This window comes from Quercus lobata, chromosome 10 (genome assembly GCF_001633185.2).
Source record: "Quercus lobata isolate SW786 chromosome 10, ValleyOak3.0 Primary Assembly, whole genome shotgun sequence".
Lineage (NCBI taxonomy): Eukaryota > Viridiplantae > Streptophyta > Magnoliopsida > Fagales > Fagaceae > Quercus > Quercus lobata.
The window spans coordinates 40531713-40548022 of NC_044913.1; the positions used below are offsets into that span (position 1 = coordinate 40531713).

The 16310-nt window shown below is 33.0% G+C and overlaps 2 protein-coding genes across 2 annotated transcripts; both read left to right on the forward strand.

Annotated features, from left to right (window-relative positions):
* The first annotated feature begins 2552 nt into the window (after window positions 1–2552).
* Window positions 2553–7567, forward strand: LOC115962938 (aspartic proteinase Asp1-like). The gene is made up of 8 exons (XM_031081823.1): window positions 2553–2954; window positions 3601–3718; window positions 4669–4889; window positions 5825–6049; window positions 6153–6291; window positions 6643–6843; window positions 6952–7018; window positions 7129–7567. Exons 1-8 carry the CDS (start codon window positions 2719–2721, stop codon window positions 7239–7241), a joined length of 1320 nt encoding a protein of 439 aa, XP_030937683.1. The 5' UTR covers window positions 2553–2718; the 3' UTR covers window positions 7242–7567.
* A 1529-nt stretch (window positions 7568–9096) lies between these two features.
* LOC115965759 (aspartic proteinase Asp1-like) lies at window positions 9097–15592 on the forward strand. Its single transcript, XM_031085051.1, has 8 exons — window positions 9097–9524; window positions 11137–11260; window positions 12701–12921; window positions 13929–14153; window positions 14258–14396; window positions 14767–14964; window positions 15067–15133; window positions 15235–15592. Exons 1-8 carry the CDS (start codon window positions 9313–9315, stop codon window positions 15345–15347), a joined length of 1299 nt encoding a protein of 432 aa, XP_030940911.1. The 5' UTR covers window positions 9097–9312; the 3' UTR covers window positions 15348–15592.
* The last annotated feature ends 718 nt before the right edge of the window (window positions 15593–16310 follow it).

Below are 16310 nucleotides of genomic sequence, written 5' to 3' on the forward strand. Positions count from 1 at the left end.
AATTAAACCTTGAACTTCCGACCTCTTCACTGATATTTCCCAATCCCACGCAGCTAACAAATATAGTCTTCTGGAGCAACATAAATGACAATTAAAAAATTTTACTAAAAATTTGTTTTTCATAAGTTTGTTTTTTTGTTTCTAAACTATTGAAAAATGTTATTTCTTCATCCTTATTTTTTATATAAACTATTAAAAAAAACCCTTTACAAAGTTTAAGAATTCAAAAGAAACGTTTTAAAGTTGAGGAATGAAAAAAAACTTTTGATAAAATTAAGGACCAAAATAATATTTTACCCAAACAAAAATAATAATCAAGCAGTATTAACACTTTTGCAGGCCCTTCCCACCGTCACCGGCCACCACAAAAAAACCACATAGCATTTTTTAAGTGAACAAAGGAGATAAGTGAATGGGACTTATTAATTACCAAAATTGTTCCAAGCTCAAGTTGAAAAGAGAAAGTATCTTATTGCAACGGATGTACGTAAAACTTTTTATCTATACCAACACCACCACAAAAACCACCATAGCATTTTTTAAGTGAATGAAGGAGATAAGTGAGTGGGACTTATTAATTACATAGGTTGTTACGAGCCCAAGTCAAAAATAGGAAGTATCTTATTGGAATGGATGTATGCAATACTCCTTTTATATTGGTAATACTACAAACACAATTTTTTCACAACAATTTTACAATTTTTAAGTTGGTTGATTGTTAGTAACGAAGAAAATTTGTGTAGGTCCTAGGAGCGGCTTGTTGTATTTGGAGGCTTAAGGTGAAAACTAATTTAAGCCTTTTATATATTTAAATATTACTTAAACTCTATTTTTTTATAGATGCTAAATTATTGATTAAAATTTTATATTCTTGTTCTACTAAACAAGTAGAATCATGTAGAATATATTTTTTAGAAAGTCTATAGACACATTTAACAAAACTTTTTACACCAGTTGACGTGACAAATTAATAGTGGTAAGTTAAAAAGTGATGTTAGTGGTAGACTTAGATGAGACCTAGTAAATACTTGCCAACTCTGTTGTTATGAAAAAATGTTATGAAATTTTTTGTGTATGTAGTAGTATTGTTTTTTTTTTTTTTTTTTTTTTTTTTTTTTTTTTTTGTGAGAAGTGCTACATCCACAATATTTTCACAACAAATACTAGGTGTTAAGTTGTTACTCGTTCTAATTTAAAACCACCACTGAAATTACTTTTTTGCCTATTAATAATAGCTAGTAACAACTTACTATTTAAAATTTGTTGTAAAAATATTATGGATGTAGTATTTCTCTCTTCTTCTTTTTTCCCTATTTTTCATTTGATAAAAAATTATTATTTTATTTATTGACTGATTTTTGGGCTTAATTTTTTAGGGAAATATTTGGACTTAATTAATATTATTACAATGAAATAAATAATTCTATTGGTTAAAATTTGGGAGCCTTAGGTGATTGCATCGTTTACCTATACTATAAAATTGGCCCTAGTAAGTCCATGACATCAATTATGCCCATCATTAATACTTGACCAACTCAGAAATTTGTTATTAAAAAAAATTGTGTTTGTAGCATTGTTACTATCATATATATGAACATATTAGTCATATAGACGTACACCTTACATTTACATGAGATTGATATTACATATACTCATTAAAAAAAAAAAAAAAGGTTTCTCTCAATTTCTTTGTTTGGTTTTTAATATAATTTATTTCATCGTTAGATACATGGTAAGAGTTTCTAATACTTTGTAAGTGATTAAATGCATATATGTAAATGATTAAAGGTTGAGAAATTAATCTTATTATGGGGAATCATGGAAGCTTCCTTGATGGGATATGATCGATACACTAAAAGTAATGCGGAAAATTGTGAAAAGAGATAATGTTTTATGCACAAAGAAGTTTCCAGGAAGCTCCCCCATATGCCCCATTTTTTCAACTGGAAGTGCTTTTATTTTTATTTTTATTTATTTATATATTTTTACAATGGACAAATCTATTTATTAATTATTAGATTTCCCAATACAATGTTCCAAATTCCAATCTCAAAGGAGGGAAGGAATAAAAGAACCGCTGGCATTAGAAGAAATCTAAGTTTAAGTCCAAACACCAGGTTCCACAATAAACCTATCAGAAAAGTAAAGAATGGTAATTAGAGAGAATTAAAGGAACAAGCAATACCCATTCCTCCTTGGCTCACAAGTAATACTATTAAATTATTAATGTTTACTATATGACCTATTTGTCACACCACCCCATTTCACCAGATTCCCATCTCAAAACCCACGACTTTGTTTCATGCAAAACAAAAACCACAAAACGTCAAGAAAGTATACAAAACTTGATCTCCTTCTCTCTCAGTCATTTCATCAAACACAGTTCAGAAATTCACTTGTTCATTCACTCCTTTGCAAATTGAGGGAAAGAGAAAAAGATATATAGGAGAGTAAAATGAAGGTGGGAATGTTGGGGCTACTACGTGTGGTGGTGTTGTTGCTGGTTTTACGTGTGTCCTCATCCTCATCATCATCATCATCATCATCATCAACACGACTTTGTTTCATGCAAAACAAAAACCACAAAACGTCAAGAAAGTATACAAAACTTGATCTCCTTCTCTCTCAGTCATTTCATCAAACACAGTTCAGAATTCACTTGTTCATTCACTCCTTTGCAAATTGAGGGAAAGAGAAAAAGATATATAGGAGAGAAAAATGAAGGTGGGAATGTTGGGGCTACTACGTGTGGTGGTGTTGGTGCTGGTTTTACGTGTGTCCTCATCATCATCATCATCATCATCATCAACAACTTCATATTTTGGGCAAAAGAATAGAAGGAGCTCTATACTACCAGAACCAGTACCAGTACAAGCAACGACATCATCACTGAGGCTCAACCGAGTTGGGTCCTCCATTGTGTTTCCTCTTCATGGGAACGTGTATCCTATTGGGTATGTATTGTATTATATTATTCTTACCCACTTACAGTTTTTACGGGGAGTAATAAGAGTATGTGTAAGAGTTCTTTTAAGATCATGACATTTATCACAATATGGTCAATTATGGAGAATCACTTTCACAATAATAGACAACTTCTTGTAGCACAAAGGTCATGTCTTTAGACTTTCTAGTGAAAGTAAAGTTATCTATACATCGTTTTTCACAATTTGTGATAAGATCCGTTGTGAAAGTAATATAACTTTCGTCTAAATCCACTTTTGCACTAATTACAGTAGATTATATCAATTATTGTGAAAAATTTTAAATATGTTAAATGGCCTAGATTATAATAGTAAAATGTATCTTTTATTGCTAAAAAAAGGGTATACAGTTTCACCTTCTACAATGCATGCATGCTTTTCATTTTATATTATAAAACTAAAAATGAGGAGGAAAGGAACAAAAGAAAAACCTTAAAATGTCCACGGCTAGCTTCTTTTTCTTTTTGGTGCTTACCAATTTGATATTTTCATTGTTTAGTTTCTAGAAGGATAAAATTGCAAAGGATACTAATTTGTGCTAGCATCTCAATTTCAATATGATATGTCTAACCCCATAAGACATATATTTGTTGAATTTAACAATTGGATTCTGCAGGTTCTATAACGTTACCCTTAACATAGGCCAGCCTTCAAAGCCATACTTTCTTGATCCTGACACCGGTAGTGACCTCACATGGCTCCAGTGTGATGCTCCCTGTGTCCAATGCACCGAGGTACATTGCTATGACAAAATCTGTATCTTATTTTCTTCTAATTTGTACATTGCTTTTCCCCCTTCCTCTTCTTCTTTTTCATAAGCATGCCTAATTAAGTTTATTCTCTATGTAGTAATGCTTTTGGTTATATTATAAAAAGAAAAACGAAAAAGCGAGAATATAGTCAAATATTCATGGAATAACTTGCATTGTAGCTCCCTGTTATAAAAGATGAAACATGACTCTGATGCCAAATTAAAAAAAAAAAAAGATAAAACATAACTCTGATACAATGTTAGAAAAAACATGACATAGCTTTGAAACCACTATAAAGTGTTTGAGAAAATATGGAGAAGAAACTAAAAAGGCATAGAGAGAAAGAATGAAAGAAAAAGAAAGAGAAAACAAAGAATAAACATGGTTCGGTTTTAGAGGCCGACATCCATAGAGAAAAGTTCTTGATAACTACATATTTATTATTAAGCTCCTTGTTACAATGAACCCATTGATGGGTTTCTAAAGTATACTAATATCTAGAGTAACAATACTTGAACTACAAGTAGGACTATGGTTACTTTGCTTATCCTTCAGGACTTAGATTGCTTTATTTATACTCCAAGTAGGATTAGATAGTTTAGACAACAGACTTGAGCTTCGACTAGGATTATGCTTTCAAATATTTAACACTCCCAATCTAGGAAACTTCAAATAATTATCTTGATGCATTGCTTCCACCAACCCAGATATCCCTCCTACAATTTTATGTTATTATAAATTTTGGGATTTTTTTTTTTCTAATTTCCTGTCAAATTTTTCCACTATCATTGTCTTCTCTATTTTTATGCTAATTTTTTTTTTTTCCTTTCAGAAAGTCATGTTATCCTATAAACTGTATCGTTTCTAAAACAATTAAAGTCGGTAAAAGTAACTAGTATTAATGACAATGTGTTAACTTGTTTTCATTGCAGACACCTCATCCACTTTACAAGCCCAGCAACAGCCTGGTACCCTGTAATGACCCTCTTTGTAAATCCTTGCACCCACCCGAACACAGATGTGAAACACCAGGGCAATGTGACTATGAAATTCAGTATGCAGATGGCGGTTCATCCATGGGTGTCCTTGTCAAGGATGCTTTTTCCTTCAACTTTACAAATGGAGAACAATTGAAACCTCCTCTAGCCCTTGGGTTAGTGACTTTGATTGCTTCCTTGATCTCAATCACTTTTATATACTCTTAATTTTCAATTTTCAATTTCTTGAAATTGTTTTGAAAGCAATCCAAGAGAGATGCTTTTAAATAGAATTGCTGTAGTAAGCTTTTCATATTAATACTACGTTGCAAGTTGTCGTGTGAAAGCAGCTTGTAAACAAATGATTTCCAAATGGTGACTAGAGTAATTTGAATCACAAATTGTTTTTGAGACTTTTACTTCCATATGGTAGCAATATTAGCTGTGAACTTCAATTTTGACCATTGTAATACTATGATCAGCTCCTTTTAACTCCTAAAAATCAGGCAGGTACCTGCCAATTTTTGACTATATAGGAGCTTGGAATTCTTATCTTATATATATATATATATGTGAGAGAGAGAGAGAGAGAGAGAAATGTAAAATTCAGTAGTTAATTGCAAAGTTTGTATTTCTTTCCATGGTAATGCAATCCATCAATGGATCAGGCCGTACATATGTCATTTAAGAACCAGAAATGGAAGCTGTAACAAAGTTAGAAGTTAAATGTATTTCATGTCAGGGGGAAAGCACAAGAATACTTATTAAGATGAACAGAATGCATTTTGAAGTATGTTGGTCATGTTTTAACATGGTAACCAAGCATTATATAATACTGCATTACTTGTCTCATCTAAGTAAACTGACCATTCCACTACATTTTTAAGTGGACCTATCTATGATAGGACACAATCCATATTTGGTACTGACATATTGCATATTTGCATGGTGATTTTTATATAATAACCAAGTGTTACTATGGCTGAATGAAACGTTCTCTTTTCCCGCTACTTAGGTGTATGATATGTGATGTATATAAGCATAAATGTTTAGTTATGAGTTGCTTATGTACACTATTACTTATGTGCTTGGAATTTTTTCTTGTCTACAGCTGTGGATACGATCAAATTCCTGGTCCCTATCCTCATCCCTTTGATGGAGTACTTGGCCTTGGCAAGGGAAAGTCCAGCATTGTATCACAGCTTAGTAAGCAGGGTTTGGTGCAAAATGTCGTTGGTCACTGTATAAGTGTCCGAGGTGGAGGATATCTCTTTTTTGGGGATGGCCTTTATGATTCTTCACGTGTGCTGTGGACATCAATGTCACGCGATCATCCGTAATTAGACCTTCTGGATCCCTTCTATTCAATTTAAACAGTCCTCTTTATGGTTCTTATTTTTTCCTCCCACTATAGTAAACACTATTTGTGAATGTGTCAGTGAACATTACTCACCTGGGTTTGCGGAACTCATATTTGGAGGGAAGACAACTGGAATTAAAAACTTACTCACAGTGTTTGACAGTGGGAGCTCCTACACCTACCTAAATTCTCCGGCTTATCAAGCTTTAGTTTCTTTGGTGAGTGAAAAGCATTTTGATAATGTTTTCCAAACTATAGTGTTACAAAGGCACCAGCATTTGTACTAACAATAAGGATAAGGCTCTGGCATTTATAACCCAGTTTTCTCAAATTATTTCTTAATTATTTTAAGAATTGTCGAATTACTAAATGACAATAGTCAATAGATGCTTCCTTTCATCTTCCGTTATAGTTTCTCCCTTTCCCAAATTCATTCCTTATTTCTATTTTCCATTCATCATATCCTTGCAAATTTTTGCTAATGTTGATGTTTTTCTTACTACAAAACTTTCAAAACCACTTGATTTATGTAACAGATTCCAAAAAATAATTGTCATATGTATTTGTAGGTGAAGAAAGAGTTAACTGGAAGGTCCTTAACAGAAGCATTGGATGACAAAACTCTCCCACTTTGTTGGAAAGGTCGAAGACCATTCAAAAGCCTAAACGATGTTAGGAAATACTTCAAGCCCATAGCATTGAGCTTCGCCAATGGTGGGAAAGCTAAAACTCAGTTTGAACTGCCCCCTGAAGCTTATTTAATTATTTCGGTAAGTCCCACCCTAATTCTCCTCACTTGTTCTTTTCATTTCTGTCTTAGTTGCAAGTAAATAATGTACTTTTTTTTTTTTTAAACATTAACAAACATACTATTCCAGCGCATGGGAAATGTTTGCTTGGGAATTATAGATGGAAAAGGAACAGGGCCTTTGAACATCATTGGAGGTAATTGTTGGTACAAAAATTTATGGATCATAACATTCAACATAATTTCGAACATCCAAAACTGAACCAAACCCCTTTATTTTGTTTTATTTTTCTTTATTTTTTTGCAGACATATCAATGCAAGATAAGATGGTGATCTACAACAATGAAAAGCAGTTGATTGGATGGGCGCCTGCAAATTGCGATCGGCTTCCAAAGTCTAAAACTTCTAGCATTTGGTGATAATATCAACTTCTCATCCATGTCAATCAGTCGTTATCGTCAAAGATCAAGCTCCTTAGCTATGATATAAAGGAGAATAGTTGTTTTATCCTCTTTGTATATTACACATGTAAATATGCCTAAGCAAAGTGTCCTCTGTACTCCCATTTGATATGTACTGGGTAGAAGCGGTAAAAGGTTGTACATGGTTGACATTTACAAATATTGTTGATGGCTTAAATGGAATTGATCTTGTAATACTGATCTGAGTCCTTTCCTGCAAAATTTATAGTTTCAGGAACGAGAAATGTGAAATTGTACAAATTGGTGTTGCAATCATTTCTTAACTTTTAGCCTCTATCCTCAATTGGCGATACATGGAGATGGATGAGTTCACTAAATTGGTTCAAGAAGAAGTTCCTTGGTGTATGCTATTTGCAGATGATATAGTGTTAGTGAATGAAACTAGAGGTGGAGTTAATGCCAAGTAATGCTAGGTTGGGTGGATGACAGATAAAGGATAGAGAAACTAATGATTTTCCATGATTTTGCGATTAGCAAGAGTGATGGAAAAAAAGGGAGGAAAGAGGGAGAACGAGAAGGATGAAAAGAAGAAACAAGTATTTGTATTTTTTTTCCATCATAAAACCATTTATGAAGAAAATGATAATATTAAATATCAAGAGGATGAGTAGTAAATTAGTACAAAGTGAAATGTCTCATCCTCCCTCCCATTCCTCCTCCTTTCCCTTGAGGAAATATTAAAAGAGGTGGATGCAATTGGATTATCATCATCCTTCCCCTCCCCCATTCCTATCCTTCCAAACATTTTATAAAAAAGAAAAAAGAAAGATGCAGTTCATCCTTCATTTTTCTTCCTTTCCTCTCCATTTTTCCCATTTTCCTTACCTACCAAATGAAGGGAAATTATTGTGTACTTTCGGAATACCATAGATGCGTACTTCCTCCTCTCACATAAATGATGGGTCTCACTAATTAAATTCATAGTGGGACCCACCATTCATGTGAAAAGGAGGATTACATATTTATGATACTCCAGAAATACCTAGTAATTTTCCCTAAATGAAAATGAATTTTGTATTATTAATTTAAAATTACAGTAATTGTCAATTTCATGAATTCAGTGACTAGTGGAAAGTTAGGAACCTATTGCTTTGTTTCTACATTTTTAGTGGAGTAGTATTTTTTGAAAACACAATTTCATAATTTCACAATTATTATTAAAATATTGGTTTGAAAACATGAGTTCCCTTCTCGTGTGTACGGTTGTGTGCATTTCTGTGTGTACAACAACAATTTTCCTTTTTAGTGATAAGGGTTGCAGACCCAAAAGAATGAAGTCATCTATTATTTATATGTTTTGGCTCAGTTGTATTACTATAATTACAAATTATTTCACAAATTGTTTATGTAGTGGGTATTGAATAGTTATTGATAGATAAAAAAATGATACTAATGATAGTTCAAATAAGAAAAAATAAGAATTTATTACATCAACAGTTTATAAAAATATTGTAAAATAATTTATAACTATAATATTACTATTTTTCCTTATGTACAAAGCAATTGAGACCGTCATTACAAACATGTCAACATTAGACTCCTTTTTTTTGGGCCAAGTTAAATCTCTTTAGAAGTGCACCAATACAGTATTCCAATCTGAAAGGAGGGAAGGAATAAAGAACTGTTGGCATTAAGTCCAACGCAGGTTCCATAATAAACCTAAAAGAAAAGAATGTTAATTAGAGATCTAGAGAATTAAAGGAACAAGCAATACCCATTCGTCCTTGGCTTACAAGTACTACTATTAATGTACTACATGACCTGTTTGTCACACCACCCACCTATCCAAATTCCCATCTAGAAAAATGAAAAAAGACCCTCCTCAATACCCAGGACACAGTTTTGTGCCAAAAAAAAAAAAAAAACCCACAAAACGTCAAGAAATTCAAAAGTGATTGAAAAGACCCTCCATTCCTCCCTTTTTCTGAGTCATTTCATTAAACACATAGTTCGGCCTTCACTCATTTGCAAATTGAGGTAAAAAGAAAAAGAAAGACTAGAGAAGAAAATGAAGGTGGGAATGTTGGGGCTACTACGTGTGGTGGTGTTGATGCTGGTTTTACGTGTTTCCTCATCGTCATCAGCTTCATATTCTGGGAAACAGAATGGAAGGAAGTCTATGCTACCAGTTTCAGCACAAGCAACGACATCTTCGTTGATGCTCAACCGAGTTGGAAACTCCGTTGTGCTTCCTCTTCACGGCAACGTGTATCCTGATGGGTATGTCTTTTATAGTACGTGTTAAAATTATTCTTACCCACTTTCACTTCTGGAAAAATGCTGTTATATACACTTTAATCCACACATCTACGCATATGCAAAAAAAAAAAAAAAAAAAAAAAAAAAAAAAAAAAAAAAAAACGTGAATTGAAGTAATATTAATAGTTCACTTTTTATGTGTCACTTAAAAAAAAAAAAGTAATTAGAGTTAAGAATAATGGTATTAAAAAAAAAAAAAAAGGAATAATGTCATGGATTTGACATTTTTTTTACAATTAATGAGATATCTATTCTGCTGAGTAATATAACTTTCATTTGGATCCATCTCTACACAAATTATAATAGATCATATCAATAGTTGTGAAAAAAATTATGTCATAGACTATATATTAGCAATTAAGGACGTGCTAAGATGAGTTGTAAACCCAAACATTCGAGATTTAACCCCTAGCTAGGAATTTCTCCTGACTCGACCCACACATAGGCCTTTGCACGTGGCTCGTGCGTTTAGGGTTTACTCTACGGGTGGGACTAAAGGGCTTACCTTGGCGAAGTCCCACATCATAAAAATTAATATCTTTTATTGCAAGAAAAAGATAATTTGTATTGTGTTAACAGATTGCATACCATTAAATGAAAGTATACCAAACTCTCTCACCATCTTCCATTCATCGATAGTGCGGCATTAAGGCATAGTGTGGGCAAGTGTGTATGCATATGTCTTATAGATTATTTGAAACCATGGTAAAATATGGTTTTACATTGTGCACAAAATATTCTTTCTACCTATATACCCAAAACAAAAACTATCCAATCAAATTCCCCAAACCTAAATCATTTTTAAGCTCCTATTTTTTTTTTTTTTTTTTAAATCTACTCGTAGGAGTTTAAGCAGCTTGATGGTGGTGGGAGACGTGTATGATGGAGGTGGGGGCCTCTTAGATTCCTCATTCTCTCTCTTACAAATACTTTGTCAATCTTATGTCTTTTATTTTGGTGATAGTAAAACAATGTGTTTCATTTAACAATCCACAACATTTTTGTGTCCCTCTATCTCTCCAAAGGCCTTATCTGGTTAGTTATTACTATTAGTTCTTAATTAATATTAGTATTTTTTTGCTTTTGTTTCTAATACTAAAGCAGTGGATATGTTAAAAGACATGAAGAAGAGATAAATATGTGGTATAAGTTCGGACAATTAATGAGAGATTAATGAGATAATAGTAAAAAAAAAAGTTAACGTCAACTTTTGGGTAACAACAAAAAAAAAAAAAAAAAAAATTAAGAAAAGAGGTAAAAATGGCTAAATGCAAAATTAAAACGTCACATGGTAGGTCCATTTCTTCATTTCCTCTTATGTGACTTTTGTTGAACTCATTTAAGTTTTGTGCGTGGTACATAGTTCATGGTGCGGAACTCTTTTAGGTCATCCTAATCCTAATTGTTTTGATTTTTTTTTTATCCCTTTTATTTCTACTTTTTATTGTTTCTATTATATATATATATATATATATATATATATTATATTTATTAATTTGAATAGAAACAAATTTCTTTTTTAATTCTATTTATTTTGTATTATTTATTTGTTTTTAACACTTGGATTTTGTAGGTTCTTTGACGTTACCCTCAACATAGGCCAGCCTTCAAAGCCATACTTTCTTGATCCTGACACCGGTAGTGACCTCACATGGCTCCAGTGTGACCTTAAAGGTCCCTATCAGCGTTTCCCCAAGGTAAATTGCTATGACAAGATCTCTATCTTGTTTCCTTCTAATTTTTACATTGCCTTTTCTTATAAGCATGCATAATTAAGTTTTTTCTCTATGCAGTAATGCTAATGGTTATATTATGACAAGAAAAAGGAAAAAGAGAGAGAATATAGTCACATGACTCACATCATGGAAACGCGCATTGTAGCTCCCTGTTAGAAAAAGATGAAACATGACCCTGAAAACATAACTCTAATACCGTTTAGAAAAGTTGTGACAGGGACATAGCTTAGACACAATTGTAAAGTGTCTGAGGAAAAATAAAGAAGAATTTAAAGAAGACCGAGAGGGATAGAGAATAACGAATTAACGTAATTCAATCTTAGACGTCTACATCAATAGGAGAAAGTCCTTGATGACACATCTTCATAGTTCCGTGTTATAATGAACTCATTGATGGATATCCATGATATCCTAAAATCCTAGAGTTACTTGAACTACAGGTAGAATTATGGTTATTCTGCTTATATTTCAAGACTTTAGATTGCTTAGCTTACACTCTAATTAGGATTAGATAGTTTGAACCCAGACAACAAACTTGGGATTGTCTAGGATTGCAACTTCATATATTTAACACTCTCGATAGATAATTTAAATAATTAGGAAAAATTAAAAAATTTCACCTTAAACTATATTCTATTTACACTTAACCCCTTGGACCATTGAAATGCATGATTGACCCCCCCACCCCCCCCCCCTACCCAAAGTTATAATTAACTCCATTTTAATGCCCCTAGTGTCTATTTTGGTGTTAAGTATGACAAAATTAAGTATTAAAAAACCAATTTACCAATCTCTCCAAAATAGAGGTAGATGGGTACATTTGTCTTATAATGCTAAATTCTGTTAGACTTGGCAACAAAACAAATTGCAAGGGGTTATGTGTTACGAAGTTTTTACTTTAGGGGGTCGATAGTGTATTTTAATAGTTTAGGGAGCAAAGTGTAGCATGGATATAGTTTAGGGTTGAAAAATGTAATTTCCCCAAATAATTATCTTGATTCATTGCTTCCACCAACCTAAATATCCCTTATTTCATGTTATTCTAAATCTTGTGTCTTTTCCTAATTTCCTATCAAGTTTTTCCACTATCATTGCCTTCTCTATGTTTATGCTATCCTCATTGTTATTAGAAAGTCATGTTATCCTTAATGCTTTGTGGTTTCTAAAACTCATATATGTTGGTGACAATAACTAGTATTAATGACAAGGATAAAAAGTAAAAACGGTTACAAACCTGTTACACACACTATTATACACATTTAAAAAAAAAATTGAAATGGTGAGTTAAAACTTGAAATCGTGTCTTTGATTCATGATTTCAATTCAAAAAATGGGTGTATAACAGTGTTTGTGTAACAAACATTACCCGAATGACAATACGTTACTATGTTTTCTTTGCAGGCACCTCATCCACATTACAAGCCTAGCAACAACCCGGTACTCTGTGAGGATCCTCTTTGTAAATCCTTACACCCTCCTGAATACAAATGTGAAACAACAGAGCAATGTGACTATGAGTTTTGGTTTCAAGATGGCAGTTCAACCAGGGGTGTCCTTGTCAAGGATGCTTTTTCCTTCAACTTTAGAGATGGAACACAATTGGAACATTCTCTAGCCCTTGGGTTGGTCACTTTGTTTGCTTCCTTGATCTCAATTACTTTTACATGCTCTCGATTCTCAATTTCGATAAATTTGTTTTGAGAGCAATCTAAGAGAAAGAAGCTTTTGAATAGAATTTTTGTGGTAAGCTTTTCATATTGTCTTTTTATAAAAGTTCTTATACGAGGCTGCAAGTTGTGTGAAAGCAGCTTAAGAACAAATTACTCCCAAATAGTGACTAGAATAATTTGAATCACATATTTTCTTTGAGACTTTTACTCCATATGGAAGCAATATTTGCTGAGAACTCCTCTTTTGACCTTTGTAACACTATGATGGTTCTCTTAAACTCCACACCAAAACAAAGAGGTAAAAGAAAGGCTCTTTTCAACTTCTAAAAATCCAGCCGGTACCTGCCTATTTTTTACTATACAATTGCTGGGAATTCTCATCTTATATATATATATATATATATATATATATATACCCACACACAAACATGAGAGAGAGAGAGAGAGAGAGAGAGTTAATTGCAAATTTTGTATTTTCTTTTCCTAGTAATGCGGTCCATCAATGGATCAGGCTGTTCATATTTGTCATTTAAGAACCAGAAATGACGAAATTGAAATGAAGCTGGAACTTAAATGTAACTATGTCAGGAGAAAAGCACAAGAAAACTTGTTAAGCTGAAAAGAATGCATTTCAAAGTATGCTGGTCATGTTTTAACATGGTAACCATGCATTACATACATAAAATTGCATTATTGTCTCATCTAACTAAACTAACCATACCCACTACATTTTTAAGTGGACCTATCCATGATGGGTCACAATCATTACTTGATATTGACATGTAATTTTGTATTGCATATATGCATGGTGATTGTTGATTATAACTAAGTGTTGCTATGGATGAATGAAAAGTGCTCTTATCCCGCTACTCACGTGTATGATTTGTGATGCATATAAGCATAAATAGTTAGTCATGAGTTGCTTATGCAAACTGTTATGAATTTTTTCTTGTCTGCAGCTGTGGATATAATCAAACTCCAGGTCCCTTTCCAAATCCCACTGACGGTGTACTTGGCCTTGGCAAGGGAAAGTTGAGCATTGTATCGCAGCTTAGTGTGGATGGTTTGGTGAGAAATATCATTGGTCATTGTATAAGTGTCCGAGGCGGAGGATATCTCTTTTTTGGGGACGACCATTATGATTCTTCACTTGTGCAGTGGATATCAATGTCAAGTGATCTTCCGTAATTAGCCCCTCTAGATCACTTCTATTCAATTTAAACAGTCCTCGTTATAGTTCTTATTTTTCTCTTATTATAGCAAACACTCTATTTGTGATGTGTTTCAGTGAATATTACTCACCTGGGTGGGTGGAACTCAAATTTGGAGGGCAGCCTACTGGAATTGAAAACTTACTCACAGTGTTTGACAGTGGGAGCTCCTACACCTACCTATATCCTCCGGCTTATGAAGCTTTAATTACTTTGGTGAGTGAAAAGCATTCTGAATATTGTTTTCCAAACTATAGTGTTAAAATGCACCAAAAATTGTACTCATAATATAGATAAGGCTCTGGCACCAGTTTTCTCAAATTATTTCTGAATTGTTTTAAAAATTTTCTAATTACTTGCAAAACTCCGAAATTGCTAAACGATAATAGATGCTTCATTTCCTCTTCCATCATAGTTTATGTTGATCTCAAATTCATTCTTCATTTCTATTTTCCATTCACCAAAGCCTAGGAAATAATTTTCCAACATTGGTGTTTTTCTTACTACAAAACTTTCAGAACTACTTGATTTATAGATATACGTTACAGATTATAAATAAAAAAAAAATTATGAAATGTATTTGTAGGTGAAGGAAGAATTAACTGGAAAGTCCTTAAAAGAAGCATTGGATGATGAGACTCTCCCACTTTGTTGGAAAGGTGAAAGACCTTTCAAAAGCCTAGACGATGTTAGGGAATACTTCAAGCCCATAGCATTGAGCTTCGCCAATGATGAGAAAGATACTCAGTTTGAACTGCCCCCTGAAGCTTATTTAATTATCTCAGTTAAGTTCCACCATAATTCTCTCCCCTTGTTCTTTTCACTTCTGTCTCTGTTTGTAAGTAAATAACATACATTCAAAACACTAACAAACACACTATTCCAGGACAAGGAAAATGTTTGCTTGGGAATTCTAAATGGAACAGCAGGGGGGAATTTGAACATCATTGGAGGTAATTATTGGCACATATTGAGCACAACCATGAACATAATAAATATCAAACATCCAAAACTGAAACCCCCCTTTGGTCCCCTTTGTTTTTTGTTTTTGTAGACATATCAATGCAAGATAAGGTGGTGATCTACGACAATGAAATGCAGCGGATTGGATGGGCTCCTGAAAAAAACTGCGATCAGCTTCCAAAATCTGAAAGTACTAGCATTTGATGATAATGTCAACTTCTCATCCATGTCAATCCATCTTTGGTATCATCAAAGAGCACCTAAGCTATGATTTAAAGGAGACCAGACTGAATAGTTGTTGAATGTATCCTCTTTGTATATTATACACACGGAAATATGCCTAAGCAAAGTGTGCGTTGTACTATTTGATATGTATTGGGTATAAACGGTAGAAGGTTATACACAGTTAACATTTAAAAATATTGCTAATTGCTTAAAAGGAATTCACCTTGTAATACTGCTCTGAGTCCTTTCCTGCAAAATTTCTATTTCAAGAACCAGAAATGTGAAATAATATACAAATTTTTGTGGCAATCATTTCTTGACTTTTAGTTTCTATCATTATGTTTTATCATTTTATCTTTGGTTTTCAAATTTTTCTATAAAATGACAAAAACAAAAATTGGTGTTTCACAGAGATGAATGAGCTCACTAATTGGATTCAAGTGGAAGTTCCTTGGTGTATGCTTTTTGTTGATGATATATGTTAGGGTCATATTTTCTATGTAATTGGCTAATCATTTGACAAAAAGTACCTTAACTTGTAATTTGGTAGATCTAAGTCAAGTTTAATGTATCAAGATGTTGTTCAAATATATCAAGTGGTTTCATTAAAGACATGAAGGTTGATCCAAGAAACAAGTGAAGAAAAACTATTTCATTAAGTCTTGACACAAGCTTGACAGATACTACTATCAAGGATTAATGGAGAAGCTCAACACAAGCTCGATCTATCGAGATCTACGATTTCAGAATATCCAAATCTAAAATTCGGCTCATGAAGTCTTCATTTGATTAGGGTTTCTTTTCTCACAACCCTAGTCATATATAAGGCTTATTTTAGAAGTCATTATGTATGGAAACAGAGACCTAGAACTTATATACTCTGTATGAAGCAACTGCGTTTGTATGCTATAGGGTTTTGTAATCAAGTGCTTCTTGATCTTT